Source organism: Pyricularia grisea, chromosome I, assembly GCF_004355905.1.
Source record: "Pyricularia grisea strain NI907 chromosome I, whole genome shotgun sequence".
In the NCBI taxonomy this organism is placed as follows: domain Eukaryota; kingdom Fungi; phylum Ascomycota; class Sordariomycetes; order Magnaporthales; family Pyriculariaceae; genus Pyricularia; species Pyricularia grisea.
In genome coordinates, this window is record NC_044973.1 from 1196948 (window position 1) to 1219485 (window position 22538).

The following is a 22538-nucleotide window of genomic DNA, read 5'->3' on the forward strand; positions in this document are numbered from 1 at the left end:
TCGTTTTGTAACTATTTACAATCCTGCAAAGATCCGTTAAAATCCTTGCTACGTGTTCTAAGATCACGTGTTACCACACGTGATCTACCCACACGCATGTCTGCCCGCGAACAAACATTATCAGGTATTTTACTTGTGTTTATCCCCGGTTTGCGGACTTTCGATTTATTTAAACAAAATCGGCCAGTTCTCGCTGGTATATTCATCCAGGGGGAGGTGTGTAGGACTCTTTCCCCGGTTCCGTTGAAATAGCGGTTCAGAACAAGTTGGCTAGCGATATAGCCCAGGTAGTAAAGGTTTCAGGGGGTTTAAATCGCAACGCTCCAACCGGTATTTAAAGCTGTTACAATACCTTTATTGCTAGCCCCAAACAAAACGTCGGTTGAGAAAGCTAACAATTCAGACTATCTTGCCTTGATAATATGTGTTCCGTATTTGAGAAATTACAAATTGGCTTCATAAATAACCCTAGTTAATATGAATAGAAAAACGGATGCCTCTAGCCCAATGACGGATTAGCCGACTAACCAAGCAATTGGTATCGACTGTTTCCTATTCTGTTGATCGAAGTGGTAACGTAGTAAAGGTTACCCAAGTAAGGCTATAGGTTCATGCAACGGAGATAGACCCTTTATATGGACCTGTCCCGCTGTTGACTCTCAATAAGTAATGCATGCGCAAATGCAACGTAATTATGAACAGACAGTTCCTTCTTTTTCTGCAAGAAACAACAACTCAACCGATAAAACTTTACAGTGTTTCCTTACTTCTACTTGGTCATCAATTTTGATAACAATCAGAGAGAACTCATCATTTTCTGACCAAGTTCGTATGTTCAAACATACTTACAAAGGTCTAGTTTCTTGTAAAACGGGGTTGTGTTCTGGATATCTATTCTGCCCCGGTGCTTCCATCTCCGCGTAAGTACTCGCTGCTGGCAACTCGCTACAGTTGGTTAAATCCAAGTGCTGTCCGGGACCAATTTCCACCGGCCGCGACGAGCCATCCAATTGTTTGGACTCCATGTAAGACCCGGGCCATGAGACCGGCGACTGTTGGGGCGAACATTGTTTCCGTTGCTTTTGTCGGCTCAGACCCGACATACCCGCGCTGGCATCCTTGCTGCCGCGCCTCTTGGCAATCCACAAAGCCAACAGAATCGTGCAGCAAAGTACCACAAGACCGGCGAGCGATGCGCCCACTATAACGCCGATCGGGGCAGCGTTGTTTGTATCGCTTTGCCCGCGATTGTTGCTTTGCGCATCCTGTCCACTATCGGCATCGTTGCCGCTTGTCGAATTGCCCCCCAATGCCGTGGTCGGAGTAGTCTGCGAAGAGCTAGAGGCTACTATGCTTGCACCGGATGGTGATGTCGTGGTGAGCAAATAGGTATGTGTAGTGCTGGAAAAGGGGCCACAGGCGTGCCAGGTATATTGCGACTCTGGCGCGACGTCAAGCACGACATCCCAGCAGTGGGGGATATTTGAGTCGCTGTCACTGTAATCGTGTCCCACGGTTATGTAAGCACGAGCCTGCGAAATACCGACGGGGAGGGGGGAATGCAGCCGTACCATGTTATCTGGCGGTAGCCGGAGCCTGAACTAAACTTAGGGTCGAAATTGCCACAACCACTAGTGCACTTGGATGAATCCACGCAGGCGTGTACAAAACCGCAATCCTTCACAGATGTGACTTTAGTCTCGCACAGGCCGAAGAAAGAGTTTTGTAGGTCGACGCGGCAGTCCCACCCAGGCGGAATACCGCGTACACTCTTCAAATCCCCATCTACGTAGCCGCATGCGGTCATTGCGCTGAGCTGCCCGCTTGACGTGGTGATAACGATATTGTTCTTGACAAGGCCATCCACATCAATGAAGGGCGTGGGCTGGGAACCTGCTCGTGGCTCCAACTCGAGGATGGTCGGGGTTGGGCTGATCGAGGTTGGCTTTTGGCCGGGGAAAACCATTGAGACGGTTCCCTGTATGATGAGGTGGAAAATAAAAGCAGTCCATGGCAGTGCACTACAATGATGCATTGTGTATGGATAATAACTGGCTTGCCGTGGGGGCTCACTTTTGAATCTGGAGTCCGGCATCAGTTCATTCCTTTGTTCACTGTACATTGTCCAAATAAGCCCAAAATTGAAGTGGGCCATGCAGAGTTTGCATAAGCTTCACCCTCGCTTGTCTCAAATCGACTAAAGTGCCTTTGTAATATTATGTCCGTTTCTCACCAGCAATCGTGGTCGATATAAACTTGGTCCATCCTAGGTGTCAGAAGCGGGTATTCACAATCGGAATATTCACTGACGCTTTTCCATCACGCTTCCGGCATTGCAGGTGGGAGACATGGGCGGCAGGCTTATCTCCAAGTTTTGGCTATTACGAGCGGATTTCTCGTCAGCAAGTGGGTGCGACAACCCCCTCCTTCCCCCGCACAGAGATTGACATAACAGCCAACCCTGCGTCTTCAAGCAACATACGTCGTGATACCGCTATCGATTCCTATCTGGAATTCATATGTTGTCATAATGATCCTTATAACACGGTCGGAAATAGCATCAATGGAGAAATCAAATGATGATACTAATGTATCGCCGTACTCACACTCGCCCTTGGACTGCACGATTTGCAGCAATATCCGGAAGCTCTTTTCCGATCAAGATCCGTACCGCAGAATCATCTTGGCTTGATTTGGAAATTTCAAGGCAGTGGAAAAACGACTGTTTTACATTGCATGGGACGATGTGCGACAACCCAATAAAAATATGGGATACACGGCCTGCATGGCTGGTCGATGTTGAAAAAGGTGTCTGGTCCCAGGTAACCAGCCGCAGGGATACGTAGCGCTGAGCTACCCGTACGGCAAATACAAAGGGATGCATATCGATGCCGGTATGCTGGATGCTCTTCAAGAAAGTCTGGCCCTCGACAAACCAGAAATCGCTCGGCCCATCCCCCCCATCATCGAGCATGCGATATACCTGACTTCTTTCATTGGCGAGATTTATCCATGGGTAGACGTGCTATGCGTTTTAAACCACGATCCCAAAATCACTCGAGAGGAGCTCAAGATGATTGGGGCCATCTATGCTTCTGCCGTTGTCACCATCATTGCCACGGATGAAGACGCCAGCGTTGGCTTGCTTGGGCTTCGGGGTGTGTCTGGCCCGCGGAAGCTGAAACAAAAAACCGTTACTTTTGGAAACGAACAGCTCCTCGTTAGGAACACTTCATATCTCACTTGGAACAGTGAGACTCCTTATTACGAGTGAGGATGGACCTATCAGGTCTCCACGTCGTATAATCCTCAACCGCAAAGAGATACATTGGGAATGCTCTTGTAGCACCTGGCATGAGGAGCTCGTGCATGGAGTCAAAGCGGACACCAGGACGGATGGAAATCTAAGCTTTATTTTGACGGGCGTTCCATGTTTGCCCAGTCTTTCGGACATCATTCGTATGTGCAACAGCAAGAGGTTGCGGCGTGAAGAAGATGCCCTTCCAGGTGCCTCGGGATTGTTGTCAGTTCTCAGTCGTTCTTTCGAGGGGGGCTTCCTCTACGGTATTCCTATCATGTTCTTCGAACGGGTCCTCGGGTGGCAACCTAGCTGGCCTTCTACCAACCTGCATCATCGTATCGGATCCATCAGATCCGCAGAGAACTGCTTGTCTCCATCGTATCTCTCATCTTGGTCATGGATCGCCTGGCGAGGGAAGGTACCTTTTGGCTTGTCAGAGTTGATGCGATTCCAGCGGTTGGCTCATGGGGTCGACGAAACAATACCAATCATCGAATGTTAGGAATACAGGCCCATCGCCCACAACTCCACCACCAAGAAGACAAAGGATTAGCTCAACGCGGCTCGAGAATCCCGAGAGTTATAGAGATGCGACCAAGCCTTTGCTCCCGGGATGGACACGTCAAGCCGCCGGAGTCGTAGATAGTTTGACAGGCGCGCCAATCCCTTACGTGGATGGATACGAAGGATTCTGTTACAGGTACGATTCCATGCTATTTGGGCCCCAGTCCGGCGAGTCGCACTATCCGTTTCCTGTAACGGAAATAAATGAAATGACCCTCCCTTCCATACCAGAACAGACAGAATATCTCTTCTGCGACACTATCAAGGTAACGCTTTGGGGCTATCAGGCTGGACAAGGCAACATTGCAAGATTGGTCAACAGTCAAAAGGAGGTTGCTGGTACGCTCAAGCTGCACAACGAAGGCTTCTTGGATCAATTTCCTTCAAGTCCATCCGACGTATCTCTAGGTGTTCCCATTGACCTGGTGGCTATATACAAGTTACGATGTTATAGAAGGCCTTGGAATGAAGAAAATAATAAGTTTGTGCCTTCACTGCCAAAACATGACGTTTACGTCGTTCTCTGGGGAGAGTGGATAGATGGCGTCGCATATCGACGGGCATGTGGGGAGGTGTTGGCAGACGCATGGGACGGTTTACCGCACAAAAATGTCTCTTTAGTCCTTGGCTAAGACATAAATAAGCATGTTTAATTACTTTATTTTAGGATTGCCTAGTTCGTTGACGCCCTACCGGCGACCGAGAAACAAGCGGCAAGCCATGGCCTGATCCAGGGCGCGAAGCTCGCATTACATATATGATACCGGAACGCTTCAACTCTCGACGCATCACCTGCCTCCGCTGGTTGTTCTCGGAAATGGGTCCTACTATTCCCCTAGGTCGATCTGCTGCCGGTAGCTTTCGGTGGCCCTTCACCAATCCTTCAAGCTCCCGGACATCTATCCACCTTTATAGTACCATAGGGGCCTTGGGTGCGGGGGATACTGCTCAAAATGCAAATGTACTGTAATTATCCCAATCATCCACCGGATACCTCTCGTACGCCTCCACCAAAGGATTGATGTCCGCCGCACCCCTGATGTAGTTTTCCACCGCAGTGAAGCCATGGTCTAGCTTGTCCTCGAAAAGCGACTTGGCAAGTGTCTCCAACCTTGTCGGTGACCCAGTGTACTCCATCCAGCTGATATGTTCCAGCAAGACCAGATTTGCACTCGGTACCACATCCGACCGACTGCTACCTGTCGCCGACCAGTTCTGGTACATGCGAGGGAACACCTCCCTTAGTACTTGAATCAGCCAGGCCCAGCCATCTTCCGAAGGGTGTCCGTCCAGGCTGGCAAGCGGTCCAACCTGCACGTCCGAAAGACGCACTTCACGCAGCCGCCCCGCGCCTCGTAACAAAGCACCCAGCCCAAATGGCACACCTATATCCGTGTTGGAAAGATGGAGAACCTCAAGGTCTGGGGTGGGATGGTCGGCGAACATCCTTTGCCCAAAGTCGAATTCGAAGTGGAGGTCGAGCGACGGCGGCCAAAAGCCTTCTATGATCGGGTTGAATGGTAGGATCGGAGAGTCCAGGTGAATTTGCCGAAGGGTCTCAGAGAGCATACATCGCACAATGTCGAAGAAAAGGGTCCACGGCCGCAGCCTGCGCGTCGGGTCCCGGACAGGCCAGCTGAAGCATGACCGGTTGTGAGCAGCGGCCATGTATTTTCCGCCGGATCGCATACAGCCACCCAGCCAGTATTCTGGGGTGATTTCGAGGACTTTCAGTGAACGACACGCTTCGATAAGCTCGGCAGGTTTGGCGAGATCAACCGGATCGGCCATTTCCTCGGCTCTGTCTAGCATATCCCACGCTGGAACGTAACTGGGAATCTGGAGATTAAGTACGCGAAACCCTGTCAGTCTAATGCCGGCCCGGTGGATCATAACTGGTAAGTTGATGAGTATATCGATCGGCGGCCTGCACTCATCGAATGGAGAGCGGTCGAACTTGGTCTTGAGCTGCCAGCAATCAAGCCAGCTCATAGGAGCTGCAAGACACGACAGGTCGTCGTAATTTGGGCCATAGGCTTTGCCCAGACTAGCAAGCATGAGCGGTCCCAGCCGCGATGATGCGCAGGGCTGTTCGTCGTCAAGTACCAATCGAGTCGCGGCGGGCATCCGGGCCATGGCCTGTGCCAGGCGACGGAGCGCGCTTCCAGACCTGTGTAATTCCAGCTGGAGCAAGTAACGGCGCTTGTATTCGTTATATATTGGCCTGAGGATCTGTAAACTCTCATAGTCGGTTTGGTTTTCTAACGTCCATCCTCGGACGATTTTGCTGACGCGACCGAATGGAATGCCGTGTTGTTCCGTAACAAACTCTTCCCAGGCCCAAGAGAGATAAAGGGCGAGATTTCCTAGACTGGCGGCAATGACAGGATCATAAAAACCGAGGCGAACGTGCACCACTCGGACAGAGGACGAGAAGTCGCCATTTTGGGAGATTTTTTCCAACTTGTTGATGTCGGTAGCTTCAGGGTCCAGAAGAGAACAGGACACCACTGGTAACAGTAGAGGGTTGCAAGTAGAAGCAAACGTCCGGCATACAAGTCGCAGACTTTTGATATCGGACGTGTTTTGGGTCAAGTTCTCAAAGTAGTGCAGCCCGTCAAGGTCAAAAGGAGAATCGAATTTGACGATCGAGAAAATGTGAAACAAGACCTCAGCAGGAAGGTCTAGGATGTTGATACGCTTGGCACCTAACATCATGGCGGGCGGTGAAGAGAGAGAATAAATGTCAATCGCAAGACCTACAACTGTCGGACCAATTCTCTGTACTCTTATATCCGCTTTAAGAAAATAAACACACGATAGAAGTTGGGGACAATTGAATTTTACTGGATCGTCTGTCTGTCGTAACAGCTATTTTTAGGGCTACATTATAAATCACCCACGATTCTTAACCAACGCTTTTTTGTGATCCACACAACGTGACCATTGAATAAATACGGGTTAAAACTTTTACCCACCAAAAGCCCACCCAACCCCGTCTAACCCCATATTATACATGTGGATCAAATTCTACCATTAGACTAGTTCTAGGCAGTAAAGATTTTGCCTAAAACGGTAAGCCCGTTTTTTTTCGGCCAATCACGCGCCGGCCAGCCGTTATATAAAGCTATTTCCAAACTTCCAAACTACTACACCATCTACCGCACCACGCACCGCATTATACATTTAATCAATTCTTTACCGAAACTTGGCCTATTTTTAGAAAAAAAAAAACTGAAAAAAAACGCTTAAATCGCTTTCAAAACCCACTGCTATCTTTTCGGCTTTACCGTGGTTGTTTTCAAACTTTATCCTTTTAATTCCTATTGTGTTTGTGACCAGGTCCGCTGTTATTAGTTTATGCATTGTCCAGCCTGACCGAAAACGCCACCCAAAAAGTTCCTAGTGTACTATGGTAGATATCTGCAGTATGGATTACAAAAAAAGCTGGCTAAGGAACCGTGGGTGATCGATCTGTAACGTAGCCCTATTTTTATGGCGGCACCCGAATGATTACTACATACTGCAGTGGGGAGACTCCATAGTGAACCAAACAACGGCGAGGCTATTTGGCAAAGTTGTAAGTAGAGTCGTATGCTATCCCAGCTTCGTATCCAGCCCTTGACTCGTACTGACATGGCCCAGGTACTGCGCCTTTGGAAAGATATCCACTCGCAAGCTCAAGCAAGTAACCTCAGGGCATATAGTAGTAAGCGCGGGTCTTTGAGAAAGTGTTTTTCCTCCTTTTAGCTTAGTAAGGATGTCAGAAATTTCATCAGAGCCTCCAACAAACACTCGATCGCCGGGTCCCAATGCAGACAATGCAATCTAATGAGATATATAACCGCCCAAAATGGCCTTCATTACAAGTGAAATTGTTACGAATAGCATACCACAGCTACAGCCTTCACTGTTTAACACTTACTTACCTACCTACCTCTTCACCGTTTCGTTACACTTCTATCCCTTTATCTTATTTCAGCTAACAACGTATACTTTTCACACTTTTACGAACGGTTGACTTGGCGTTGAGAGCCAAACATAAAAGATGCAACTTTCAATCACCGTCGTGCTGGCCTTGAGCAGCTTCGGACTCGCAGTGAAGGACTTTGGGCTCAAAAAGCTCTCGCCTCCCGAAAATCTCGTAAGGCACGTACCAAGTGCAGAAACAGACTGGAAAGCCTATGGGATTGCAATCAAGCTTGGAGCAGGCGTGGGTGCAACCCTAACTGATGGAGAAATCATCTTCGCCGCCGTAAAGGCCATGGACGAGGTGACGGGGAGCTTGACAAAGAACCAAAAAAGAAAGTATCCCGGCATGATGTCGGCAATGCGCTACGGGGATTACATCTACTTTGGCAGCTCCGTCAAGGGGGGAGGACAAGGCAAGAACTATTTCCTCAAAACAGATCTTATCTCGTCCGGTCCCCCACCAAGGTTCATTGCGAATTCTCCCGATTACTGGATGCACCAGCTCGGGGGAGAGCATATCAGGGGCGGCACATGCGCCGAAGTGACGGCGGTCCGGCTGTTTGACGAGCACCAAAGGTCACAAGGCTCCCAAGAGTTCAAGTGGCCGGAGCCATCAAAGACCAAGTTCGTCGCATTTTCAAGTTTTGGTAGAGTCGAGGCGCCTTGTGACCCGCATGACCCTAACTGCCACGAGGACGGAGATGAAAACCATGGTTGCAAACAGCTCCTCGCAACCATAGGCTACAATGCGCCCACTCATGTTATCGTCCAGGGAAATCCCACAATCGGCAGATGGGAAGCCTTACAATTCGACCATGTTGATCCCACATGTCCCCTGCATTAACTAACCAAGCGTGGAGCTGGGGGCTTTTGCACTCTCTCAAGGAGGCCTTCGACAGCGGGGAGAGCCCAGACCGGAAATACTGGCGTGAAGACAAATCCTGCCGGTTTGGCCGCAGGTAGGGAGCCTGCAACCAGGATGGCCGGGATGACGAAGGGAAGTTCTAGGGGGAACAAAGGCACGACTGAAGCCAGCGGAGCCGGGGCCAAGATTGCTCCAGCTAAGAGCGGTGCTATCGCGCCACTTACTCAGACCGATGGTCAGCTCACTCCCGCCACTGCTGCTATCGGCAGCCGTACCAAGGTCCAACCAGGTAGTGATACTTCTCGTAAGCAGTTGAACATGCCTCCCACGGGTGCTTCCGGCGGAAACAGCGGCACCAAGAAAGGAGCCTTGAGCAAGAGGTTTCGAGCGTGAGCAAGAGGTTTCGAGCGTGAGCAAGAGGTTTCGAGCGTGAGCAAGAGGTTTCGAGCGTGAGCAAGAGGTTTCGAGCGTGAGCAACCAGAGCGGTGGAGAGAGATGAACAGATGAGGGAGGCGGTGGTTGGAGTGCCAAATGTATCGTCAATCTTTGCGCAATAATTCATTGGGCAAATGACGACTTCACTTGAGAGGCATTTGAGAATGATGAAGGGAGCCAAAGGATTTAACTTTTCAACTGCATGTAAGCAGCAGCCAGGGTCGATTTCAATGCAAGAAATTTACGAGTAGCGAACAAAGGCAATGGCCCGCGTGACATTATAGCTCATTAGGTTACCCATGAGACTATCCTCCGCCCTTGTTGCATGTCAAGTCCAAAATTCTAATTGTCTTTGACTTCATGACTGCGATCGACCGTTAGGAGCAAACAGCCCAGTCGAGCAAGTAGACCGAGAGGCCATGGACTTCTGGTGCTACAAAAACGGCGATTCGAATCTGTTAGTCATATTTTAAGTTTCTATTGGGACAGGCAACCTAGGCGACAAGATTATAGTGGGTGGGCCATTTAGATAAGCTCGTCTTGGGCACACGCGTGACAATCGCGACCGAGACTGAATAGACCGCAGAAGGTTTAAGCCAAAGATGGAGACTGCATTACTGCGAGAAGAGAAGAGACTCTTCCGCTTCAATGTTGCGCAAGGCCTTCAGGATGTCGGACTGGGGAGCATGAGACCCGCAAGCCTGCGATGCAAACCTCCCTGTTTCTTGTCAGATCTCTCCCATCTGGTCCCTCCCGCCTCCGCGACGCATACTGAATTGCTGGCTGATGGATCCAAACGAACCCCCAGATCAGTCGGGATTTTGGACGCAGCCACCCGGAAATCTTATCGCCGCCAAAAATGTCTGATCGACACCCCATTTTCGGCCATTGCAGCCACTAGACAGGCTGTCAGTCAGCTGCATAAACTTGGCATGGTGGGTATCGTCCAATGGAAAATATACTTCTGCGTGTTGGATAGCAGCTTGAGCGTTCGACAAAAAAGGCCACAGTTATGGCAATATATCTCTTCTAGTTTACTTTGTATCGAGTTTCATACAGGTTTGGACTATCTCCGGCTCTGGCTAAGTAGACGACAGTGCAAACTACGGATTCGAGATGAGTTCATGGATGTGGCGCGGAATTGTCGTCACTTATCCGCCGTCAATATGCGCGCGCCGTCAATGGTTTCAGTGCCGAGTTTAACTGGGTAGGGCACTGCGACTAAATATTTCCCAACATGATGGATTTCATTGGCGTTTGGGCATTTGGGCATTTGGTTACGATAATTCAGGTGGCAAAACTTCCATCCACTGCTTCATTATTTGAACATGGCTAAACCTGCAACATGCGTCGAAAGGATAACCAAACGAGCGTGCATTCTCATTATACTCATGTGGGTCCTTGTTTTCTACCATTGCCGGCTATCATGGGTATGCTTGCGCTCCATATGGCCCTTATACAATGTTATACACGAAAGCATAAAATGCCATAAAATGCCATAAAATGCAACAATCCCGTTAATAAGATCCGTTTATTTATACCCAACCTCGGTGCTAAAATCCGAGACAAGGCTCGGAAACCCATGGGACATTGTATTAAAATTATTTACTTGGTATACTATGGTGGTAGGGGTAAAAATCCCCATCCCTGAACAGTTAGCACAGCGTTGTGGACCTTGTCGGTATTCCCGATTTGGGGAATAGTTATTTGCAAGAAGAATAAGTTTATTATGCGGTAGGTACCCGAAGCTCCCCGCGGACAGTTAGGTCGGTGAAGGCCCACGTATACATATACGGTGGCAAGGGGTGGTTTTTTTTGCCTGCACCCGTGGTATTTCAATACTTTTTCTCTTTTATTTCACATTCCGGGCCCTCTTTAGCCATGTCGGTACCCGTAACCACCCATCGCGTGTTCCCATCGATGAATGGGCACGAAACTTTACATTTAGCGTTGAATGTTCAACTAAACGTGCGGCGCACAACAATTTGGCTGCGTGTGGCCCCGAAATAAAGCGTCAAAGAGTTCCCAGTGATAGCGATACTATGTTCCATTATTGCGACCTGATGCGTTGATTAGTCAGTCGTATAAGCGTAAATGTGGAAACCTAATAACGCTTTGACCTTTGCCTTTCTTACGGGGTTAAACAATAATTGATTTTGGGCCACGTTAAAGATCACCCACGATTCCTTAGCCAGCACCCTTTTTTTGATCCACACAGCAGATGTCTGCACTGGGTACTTTTTGGGTGGGGTTTTCGGCTAAATTGGACAGAATGCATGAATCAACAACAGCGGGCCTGGCCGACAGGGATTAAAATCAAAATCAAGGGTTAAAATTAGGGCGGTCACGTGATTTGATTCAATTGGCAAAATTTTCAAAGGGTAAATGGTGCGGTAGGTGGTAGGTATTGCGGTAGGTGGTAGATGGTAGGTATTACGGTAGGTGGTAGGTGGTAAGTATTGCGGTAAGTGGGTGTAATAAATGGTGTGGTTTAGTCTCAGTGCTCAGACTAGACCACCCCTGCTTCGCAGTGGTGGACCGGACGCTCCATGTACCTTTTAGCCACACGGCTTTTCGACCAATCAAATTGGCCGAAAAGATCGCGCCCGTTTTAGTCTGAGGACATGTTGTTGATTATCGCCGCAAATGGAGGTTATCGCACAGTATACGCACCGTGCACGCACTGTATGCGCAACGGCGATACAGTTTTTTAACTGTGTATTTTTTATTTACAAATATTTAATTAAATAAAAATCGTAAAAATATAATCAAAATATCGGTATAAAATTTGGAATTAGGGCTTTTTAATGGTTTAAACCTTATATTTATTTACGTTATATAAAAATAAAAATAAAATTAAATAATAATATTATTATTTTTAACGCCCTATTTAAAAATTTATATATAAATAATAATATATATAAATTTTTTATATTTATATAATAATAAATATAATTATATTAATACCCACGTATAATTTTTTTTTCCAAATTATCGCTCGTTATTTTTTTATTTTTATAAATATACGTTAAATTTAATATTTTATATAAGTATTTAATAATTGATATATTTATTAATAAAAGGTTTTATAATAAGAAATTTCGATATAATAAACCTTTATATTAATTCTATATAAAAATAAAATAACTTTTATTTTTTTATTTTATTTAAAATAAATATAAAATAAAATTTAAAAATATATAAATTTTATTAAATTTATATATAAAATACGCAATTTTAGTAATATTTACAAAAAAAAATCACGTGGACGTTTGTTTTTACTGGTTATATAATCGCTAAAATGTTGGTTTTAATATTGTTAAAATTGGTAAAAATATAAACCTATTTCGATTGTAAAATTTATTAAAAATATTTAATATTTTACCTATTCGAATATTTAACACTTTATATTACGTAATATATTAATAAAAACTTATATATATAGTATATACGTATATTTTACCTTCCACGTACAAAACTTTTTAAATTATATTTAAAAATAAAAATATAATTAAAAAAAATCGAAAAATTCCAATTTTTTTTAAAAATCCAACCTCCATTTGCGAATTAAAGCCACCCATATTCCAATTTAACCAATATAACGATTAAAAATATAAATTAAATCGTTATTAATTATTTCGTTAATTATTATATTTACCGTACAAACCGTTTATTTTTACGATTTTTATTTAATTAATTATAACGGAATGTCGGTCGCCGAATTGGCGAAATTACCTCCATTTGCGACGAAAATGAACAAATTGTTTTTAGACCTGAACCAGAGTGATTTTTGGTTGGACCCACAGGTACAAAACAAAGCCACGAATTAAGCCACGGTTTAATTGTGGAACTCGCGGTTTAGGGATAAGCCCTGAAACTAGAAATTACCTCCACTTAAGCCCAAAATAAACAAATTGTCCTTAAACCTAAACTAAGGGTGTAATCTTCTCGTCCATAACAACGATTTTTTTTTGTTAATCTTACCAAAAGGAGCAGGAAAAATGGGTTTCACCCTCTTTTACGCCGTAAATCCGGCGTTAATAAAACCTAAAGGCCACAGGCCGGATTTCTTTGCAATAGTATTATATATTTTTTTCGAAAATTAGCAAAAACCGTTATATAATACGTAGATTTCCTATTTGGATTACTATAAAAATACGTAATTTAAATTACGTATTTTTGTGGTAATTTAAATAGGAAAAAGGGCCGTATTTATAATGGTAATAGGTTAAAAATAGCTGTTATTATTATTAATAAAAACGTTAATTAAATAAAACCGGAACCACGTTCGTAATATATTTTTTTAATATTAAAAAAGCCCCTTTTTTATATATATTATTATATAACCATATTTTTAACCCAATAAATTATTTAAACCATTTGCGTGGTATTTTACCATTATATAACCGTAACCCAAAACGACGAACCCGTTGGTACAAATTTATTAAAAATCGACGAAATTATCGTAAATCCAACGTTTGGGCGGTCTATTATCCATATATACGGGCCAATAAAATCGTTAATTTTTATTAATTAATTATTAAAAAGGTCGCCCAAACGATTTTAAAAACTATTTAAATTTGTTAATAGGAGCCGATTTTATAAGGCTACCCTATACCCAAAATAAATAAATAAACAAAATAAATAAATAAAACGCATACACGCACAAAACTTTAAATATTACGTCTTTTTTACAATAAAGCAAATAAGACAAATAAGTAATATAGCTTAGTGGTATAATTCATATAATAATAAATATAACAATAATATAAAGTGCATAAGTTCGATTCCCGGTATTATCGCATTTTCTTATAAGTGCAATAAGTGCAATAAGTAATCCAGGTGAACGGTTCCAGCCAGCCCTGCGTGGCAGAACCGGTCACGTGGTTCTACCCCGCACTTCCGGCAATCCGGATCGAAGAGATTATACCATGGAATAGTCTCAAGGCTTATTCCTAAACGCGAGCTCTACTAATTAAGCCGTGGCTTAATTCGTAGCTTTGCTTATACCTGTGGGTTTAACCAAAAATTACTTTGGTTTAGGTTTAAGGACAACTTGTTTATTTTGGGTTTAAGTGGAAGTAATTTCGCCATTTTAAACAGTTTTATTGCGTAATAACTTCGCGATAACGTATAATAAAAATAATTAAATATATCGTTAAAAATAGGAATTAGCAGGGTTTTTACCTTAAATTGAAAAATTTACGATATTTCCGTTCGATTAAAAATTTAATATAGGCCTCCTATTATTTTTAAATGGAGGTTGGTGTTTTTTAAACCGTTAATAATCTCGATATTAACCTTTTATTTTCTTTTAACCATATAAAACCCGTCGAAAATAATATATAAAAAATCGTAAAAACGAGGGTAATATTTATATATAAAAATATTTATTAATAAATAAAAGGATTTATTATCCTTAATTCGTAGGGCGATATAATAGCGTATATACGGTATAATCTTTAAAAAAAAAAATTATTATTCCCCCAAACCTTTCGTTATATCGACGAAATTATATATATATTATACCTAAATATTCCTCCGTATATACCTTTTTTTTAAACCAAATTAACGTAATTCCAAACGATCCCAATTTCGCTACCGGTTCGAACCACGGTTTAACTATTATTAATACCTTTCCGGAATTATATAAACAAACCAAAATATTAGGTAATCCAATATTCCAATACAAATTTGTTTTTTTAATTGCCATACGTTTTTTAAATATATAAATATTACCCAATATTCCCCCGCGAATCCCTTATTACGATTAAATTAACTATATATACCGCGTTTTTTATTACATAGTAAACGTTATATTATTCGCGAAAACGGGTTACGGTAAAAGTTTAATATTATAAACCATATCCGTTATTCGGAATAACGCGATTATTATTTAAATTATTTTATTAAATAAATTGGGGGAAAAATAATTCCGTAATATATAACGGTATCCCGCCGCCAATTCCAAATTAATCGACCAATTTATAATAAATATAAATATAAATATTCCGGGCCAATTACCAAAATTAACCGTTTATAATACGATAATTTTTAAAATCCGTATATTATTTACGAATATATATATATTTTATTAAATCCAAAATAAATTACCAATTACCGATTTTTTAAACTTTTACAAAATTCCATTTTCCACCAACGTATCGCGTTATTTACCATTAACGAATTTTATATAATTTTATAATAAAAAAATTTTAGGAAAACGTTTTTTATATTACGTATAATTCGGACAATTATATTAAAAACCGTATTTATATTTAAATATACCGCAATTTTTACAATAAAAATTAAAACTTATATTTTCGACCAATTTTATTATAAAAAAATAATGCAATTTATCCGTATTTCCTTTAATAGGTCCGATATAAAAATTATAATATAATGTTTGGAACGTAAATTATTCGTTAATAATTATAAACGTTTCCTTTTTTTAACCGCGGATATTACCCTATTAACCGCCTTCCAAATCCCTAAAATTATCGTATATATAAATAGTAAAAACCGTATTATTTAAATACGCCAATTCCTAATAAAAAACCTTATTTCCCGAGGTTTTAATAAGCGAAACGTTATTAATATTATTATTCGGTACGATTTATTTATACCAAAAATCGATAAAATTAAAATTTATAAAGATTTTTCCAAACCGGAATCCAAAATCCGAATTATATTTACGACCTTATTTTTGGGTATAAATATAAATATATAAAACGTAAAACGCGTAATATAATATAGAACGTTAATATTAAACGACCCCGCGGACCTATAGTAAAAGTTTGGAAAAGCCGTACGCGGGTCCAATTTTAAAAAAACCGCATATTTTTTTGCGTTTTATTGGTATTTTAATATTTAAAATTTAACCGCGAAATATAACTTAACCAGGTTAAAACCTACAATTAAACCAGCCAAAACGCCCGCGGTATTACGAAAAAATGGTAATAATTTATAAACCACGTAATTGGATTTTTCGACGTATTTATAAACGCGATTTTTTCTATAAATTTCTGAAATATACCTAAATTAAATTTAAACGAAAATAATAGCCTATAACCGGTAAAACCCCCCCAAACCGGCCTTTTCGGTATATTTAAACCATAAATTTTTTTTATTAGTCGTTACAAAATATAATTAATAAAAAAAAATTAAAATAGTAAATACCAAATATATACATTTTTACAAACGTTTTTTATTTTCGGCGCGTTATTTTGGATTTTATATAAAAAATAATATTACCCAATATAATAAATTATTTTAAAAATTATTATAACGTTTACCAATATAATATCGGGGTTTTATTAATTTTATTTGTAAAAAAATAACCGTATAAATTACCCAAAAGAAATTCTAAAAAAGCTTATATATTCCAACAATTGGAAAAATAAAGTACCTATTTTGTAATAATTACGTTATTTCCAAACCCGCGACGCCTATATAATCTACCTTCGCAATTAGCGTTATTATAACCAAAAACCGGCATTTTCGCCAAAACATTCGTCCATTTTTACAATAAGGCCTGGACGAAAAAAAATTTATTAAAATATTTCCCAATTATATAATTATATTTATAATTTAAATAATACGGCGATTATTTTTTAATTAAATTTTCCAAAATCCACGAATATAACGTAAAAAATTACGAATTTTATATCCAATAAAAACGGGCGAAAAAACGCGGGGATATAAATATTACAAAATTTTCGCAACCGGCCAATTAATTAAATAATTAAAACGGAAAAAAGCGGCGCAAACGATAACGGATTAAACGATAAATATTATAATTATATACGAATTCGTTAATAATACGAAATCGATAACGGAATTATTAAACCAAATATAATTCCGTAAAAATACGGGTATAAAATCCCGATTTTTTTTCGCTAATAGCCCAATTTACCACCATATTTACGGGTAATACGGCAAATTTTTAAAAATTTTCCAACGGTTTTTTTAATATTGGTACTACGAAAAAATATTTATAAAAATTAATATATATTTTTTATATTTTTTATATAAATATATACGAAAACGTTGGAACGTTATTTTTATATAACGGCGAAAATATTTTTTTAACGGCCCAATAAAAAAATAAAATATAACCCGATTATAATAATCGTTACGGTATTTGCAATAATATAAAAATTGCGGGAAAACGGCCAATTAATTATATAAATTATATATATATAATCGTACTTTATTACGTTTTTATAAATAAATATAAATACGAAAAAAACCCCAAAAAAGGTTAACGCCAGCCTATTTATAATTTCCAAAAAATAATATTTACCCCGTTATATTTTTATTATATATATAATTTTATAATAACGCGAAATTATCCCGTATTTCGTTTATAATCCATTTTTTATATCCCATTTAAAAAAATCCAACGCCCTGGGTAAAATAATTTATTTACCGTCCTTATTATTACGGGGATAAAAAAGCTAAATTTTTTATATATTATTTAAAAAAATCCAATTTTTTAAATAAAAATAATTTTTTTACCGTTTTTATTATTACGGGGGTAAAAGGGTTAGGTACGGTTACGGAATTTTTTACGCGAACGAATATTATTATATTATTAATATTATATTAAATAAATTGGGCCTTATTTCCGCCGAAATTAACCGCCCGATCGTTTCGGTTTTAAACGTATATTTCGAGGATTTGGAATATTATATAGGCTTAACGTGGCCGCGGCCCTATTTTTTTTAAACGGATATTATAAATAATCGGAATATTATATAGGTTTTACGTAGCCGCGGCCCGTATCGTTATACCCGTCGTAAATAAATTTACCGTTTGTAAAAAAAATTACGGTGGTATTAAAATCGTTTAACGAAATAATATTAACTTAATATTTTACGTTTTAAACGTTTGGGCGACCGTGGGTAAATTTAATGGAAAAAGGCCCGTTTCCGGGATAAACCTTTATATTAATAAAAAGTTTTATTTTTACAAACTATAACGGTTATTACGCCCAAACCCAATCGGGTTTACCGTTTTACCGGAAATATTATTTAAATAATTAAAGGCTTTATATTTTGCCACGATTATAAATATCTCCTTTTTTTCCTTTTCCAACTTTTTTTTTTTTTTTATTACCAATTTACTAACTATTACCAATTCGATTTTATAATTATTAATTTAAAATTATAACGATTAAACCAATATTTAAATTCGTCGCTAAACGTAATAATTATTATAATTGTAAAAATATTTTATATTGGCCGAATTAAAATTATTAGATATTATTTAAATATATTTTAATTGGATAAAACTGTCCGTATTTACCCAATTATTAAAGGATTAATCCTATTATAACGAAGGTAGGTTTTTATTAACGTAAACGCAATATAATTATAACCCTATTCGGTTAAATCCGGGATAATTTAATTAATTCCATTATAATAATAATTATAATTTTTGTATTAAACCCCAAAAAATTGTAATAATAATTATAATTACGATCGCAAATTGCGATATTTCCGAAAAAAAGCGGTAAAAAAGGTAAAAAAATTAACGCGCCCGTATAATTTATATCCGGGTATATTTCTTTAAATACGGATTTACCGACCGGTTTTATAACCATACCGCAAAAAATAACCCGAACGAAAACATTAAATTAATATATAAAAAATTTGGGGTAATATAAACCAATTTACCGGGCAGGTATAAAGTTTTAAATTGCGCGTAAAAACCGCGTTTTATTACAAAATTATTTTAATAAAATAAACGTAACGTTAAATTTACCTCCCATCCCTAATTTTAAAAACGATAATATTATTAATAAAAGGGCCGGTAATTTTAACAATAACGGTACGGGTTTTTCCAATACGTTTTAATAAACCAATAATATATAAATCGAATTTACTAATAACGAACCGGTTAATTATCCCACCATTAATAAACCGGCCGATCGTATTATTAATATACAGGTTAATTCCGTTATTAACGAACCGGTTAATCCTATTATTAAAATATAAATCGATCCTATTAATAATAAACCGGTTAATTTTATTATTAATACGCCGGTTAATCCTATTATTAATAAACCGGTTAATTCTACTATTAATAAGCCGGCCGATTCTACTACCGAAAACGGTATTAATTCCGGTACGGGTTTAATTAACGCGCCTAATTTTATTAACGAAAACGGTATTAATTCCGGTATTGGTTTAATTAACGCGCCCGACTTTATTAACGCGAACGGTATTAGTTAAAAACCGTTATTACCCTAATAACGATCCAATAATATTATTTTATTCGCTAAAACCGTTTTTACGAAAATAATAAAACCACGTTCCAAACCCGACGGTAACCCCGATAATGGACCGGTAAATTACGTTTAACCGAAATATTATTTTCCGTCGTATAAAAATACCGGTTTATTGGATTATTTATCCGCCCCGTTTTGGAAAAAATTCCAAATCGAAAAAAGCGTAATACCGACGGCGATAACGATTACGGTTTAATATAGGGCCGGAAATATTAATATCGTTAAAATGGTTCGTATTTATTTTTATTTAAATTACGTTAATTATTTTAATATCGATAATAATATCCGATCCCCGGTTTAATTTGGAACCGGAAATAATATTTTTCGTAATATTTAAAAAATCCCGATCGTTTAAATATCCGAACGTATTTAATCGAACGTTAGAATTTCCGCGGCGAAAACGCGCGTTAACGTCCAAATTTTGGTATATTATTTTAATAGCAATTCGTTAAATATAAACGAAATTATAATCGTTTTCGGTTACGAAACGATTAATATTTTAATATAATATATAAATATTTTAAATAAAAGTTTTTTACATTTTTTGGAAATTATAATAATTATTATATTTTATAAATTATAATTCCCCCTTTTATTATAATAATTATTATAATTTAAATTTTTTAATTTTTCAAATTTTTGTAATTATTATTATAATTTAAATTTTTTGGTTTTTATTTTTTTTATAATAATAATTATAATTTATATTTTTTAATTAATTTTTATTTAATAGCGGACGTATTTGGTTATTTGGCCTATTTTAAAACCAATAATCCCGGTAAATCCATTAAAAATAATAAAATGCCCGTTTGGTAAAAAATTTTAACCTTTATCCCAAATATATTCCGCGATAAAAATACCAAATCCATTTTTAATAATTTGGCCATTCGATAACGTTTACCCGCCATTTTTTTTTATACGTTAGAACGATATTAACGCCCCCGGTTTAAAAATATTTGCGGAAAAATTTAAACCGGTTATAATCCCTATTATTTTTACCATAATATTATTTTATTTAAAAAAAATAATAATTGGCCCTAATTTCCAATCCGGAATTTTAAAATTTAAATCCGCGGATTTAAAATTTTATATATACGGCGATTTTTATATCGATAATTGGTTTAAAATTTATTATTATTTTTTTTATTTCGTATTTCGCCGGTAAAGTAAAATTATCGTCGATAATAAAAAAAATCCTAATAATTTCGGCGGAAATTACCGAAACCCATTTAAATTTAATATCGAATAATTGTTTACCTTATTTACCGCGGTTAATTATTTAATAATCGCCGATAATATTATCGTTTTAAATAATTTTCATTTAATAAAATCCCAATATCGTTTGAATATTCGTTCGCGAATAAACCAAATTATTAACGTTATAAATTTATCGGCCCTAAATTATACCTATTATAATAAAATAATAATAATATTAATTATAAATATTTGGTCCCGTTTCGAATTTACCGAAGTTAAACGGTTAAAAAAGAAAAAAAAACGTACGGACCAGATTTAAATATACCCGTTAAATTTATTAACGTTTAAAAATATTATTAATAATTTATATTATAAAGGTCGTTTTTATCGTTTTATCGTTATTAAACCCAAAATTAATATTATTAAATTTTATTCCAAATTTTTTGATAATAATTAACAGGCCAATTTCCTTAATTTTATATAAACCCAATCGACTATCGCCGATTATTTGGCCGAAATTAACCGCGGTAACGAGGAAATTTTCGAAAAGGCCCGCGCAAAGATTTTTAAAATATTATTAGCCTATTATACCCAATTTTCCATTCTAATTAAAGGTTACCCCTAATTTGGTCGGATATTTAATTCGGATATAATTTAAATTACCGTCCAAAATTTGCAATTTTCCAAAAACGACCTTTTTATTAACGGGTTAAACGTCGATAATAAAATAAGCCTCGATTATTTAAAAATTAAGGGCAAATACTTTTGGTCGAATTGGAATTTTCCCAATATTTTTTCCGGTCGTTATTAATTTTCCTATTAATTCGTTAGTAAATTTTTCATATATTATTTATAAAAATTATAATTATAATTACAATTATTAGTTTTTTTAATTTTATTTTCTTTTTTTTTTTTATAATCATTATTATAATTTTTAATTTTAGAAAATTAATTTTATTTATTTATAAACGTTTATATCTTTTTTAAACTCGAATAATCGGTTTTTAAAAATTGGTTATTTGCAAATAAAATGGGTATAGGTAAAATAACCATTTATTTTACGGTTATTTATATATGGTATTTTCGCTGCCTATACGATAAAATTATTTAAAATTTTAACGGTTATTTTCCCACCCCAATTATCGTCCCCGCTAATTTCGTTTCGCAAATTTTTAAAAAAACTATAACGAATTTTTTTATTTTCGACGTTAAATATTATTACGGTTTAGCGGAAACGTACGTTACCGACCCGGCGCGGACGGCTATTATTTTAACCCAATTACAATTTTATAAAATATTAACGAAATTTATTATTAATAAATCCGATTTTAAATCCGCCGGTACCGTAATTATTACGTTTTATTCGACCTTTTTTATCCGCGAAACCGAATAATTGGATAAAATTTATAACGTAAATAAGATATTTAACCTATAATATATAAACGAAATTATTAATACCATTTTTTAATTACGCGCCGCCAATATCGAGGAAATTAACGACGATTTCGACGTAATTAATAATTCCCAATAAATTTTTTTTTCGTAATAATTATTATAATTTTATTTTTTAATAATATTTTATTTAAATTTAATAATTTCGTTAAATTCCGTTAACGTAAAAACGGCCGTAAAAACGATTTTTTTATTGGCGAAAATATTAAATAAATCCGACGTTTAATTATATATTTCTTTTTTGGAATTTTATTTTAACGGGTAATCGGAAATAAAACCCAATATTTCCGTTACCGGGAATTTATAATATACCGCGTATTTCGCCTCGTATTTTATATTAATCGAAATTTGGTTACCGCGACCCCGATTATTAATAAAATTAAAAACGTTATTAGGCTCGGTACGTTAATATAGAATAAAATTTAAATTCCTTTCGCCCGTTTTAAAGGTTTATTTTA

General features: G+C 37.9%; 4 protein-coding genes across 4 annotated transcripts; 2 read left to right on the forward strand and 2 right to left on the reverse strand.

The window, feature by feature from the left end:
* Window positions 1-845: 845 nt before the first annotated feature.
* PgNI_05436 (uncharacterized protein) lies at window positions 846-2035 on the reverse strand (the record flags this gene model as incomplete). The annotated part of the gene is given in 2 exon segments (XM_031125467.1): window positions 846-1532; window positions 1544-2035. 2 exon segments carry the CDS (start codon window positions 2033-2035, stop codon window positions 846-848), a joined length of 1179 nt encoding a protein of 392 aa, XP_030981954.1.
* Window positions 2036-2878: 843 nt separating this feature from the next.
* On the forward strand, window positions 2879-3274 carry PgNI_05437 (uncharacterized protein; the record flags this gene model as incomplete). The annotated part of the gene is made up of 1 exon (XM_031125468.1): window positions 2879-3274. The coding sequence occupies one exon, from the start codon at window positions 2879-2881 to the stop codon at window positions 3272-3274; it is 396 nt and encodes a 131-aa protein (XP_030982251.1).
* Window positions 3275-4813: 1539 nt separating this feature from the next.
* On the reverse strand, window positions 4814-6583 carry PgNI_05438 (uncharacterized protein; the record flags this gene model as incomplete). The annotated part of the gene is made up of 1 exon (XM_031125469.1): window positions 4814-6583. One exon carries the CDS (start codon window positions 6581-6583, stop codon window positions 4814-4816), a length of 1770 nt encoding a protein of 589 aa, XP_030982247.1.
* A 1330-nt stretch (window positions 6584-7913) lies between these two features.
* PgNI_05439 (uncharacterized protein) lies at window positions 7914-9095 on the forward strand (the record flags this gene model as incomplete). The annotated part of the gene is made up of 2 exons (XM_031125470.1): window positions 7914-8654; window positions 8691-9095. The coding sequence occupies 2 exons, from the start codon at window positions 7914-7916 to the stop codon at window positions 9093-9095; spliced, it is 1146 nt and encodes a 381-aa protein (XP_030982241.1).
* Between the last annotated feature and the right edge of the window lie 13443 nt (window positions 9096-22538).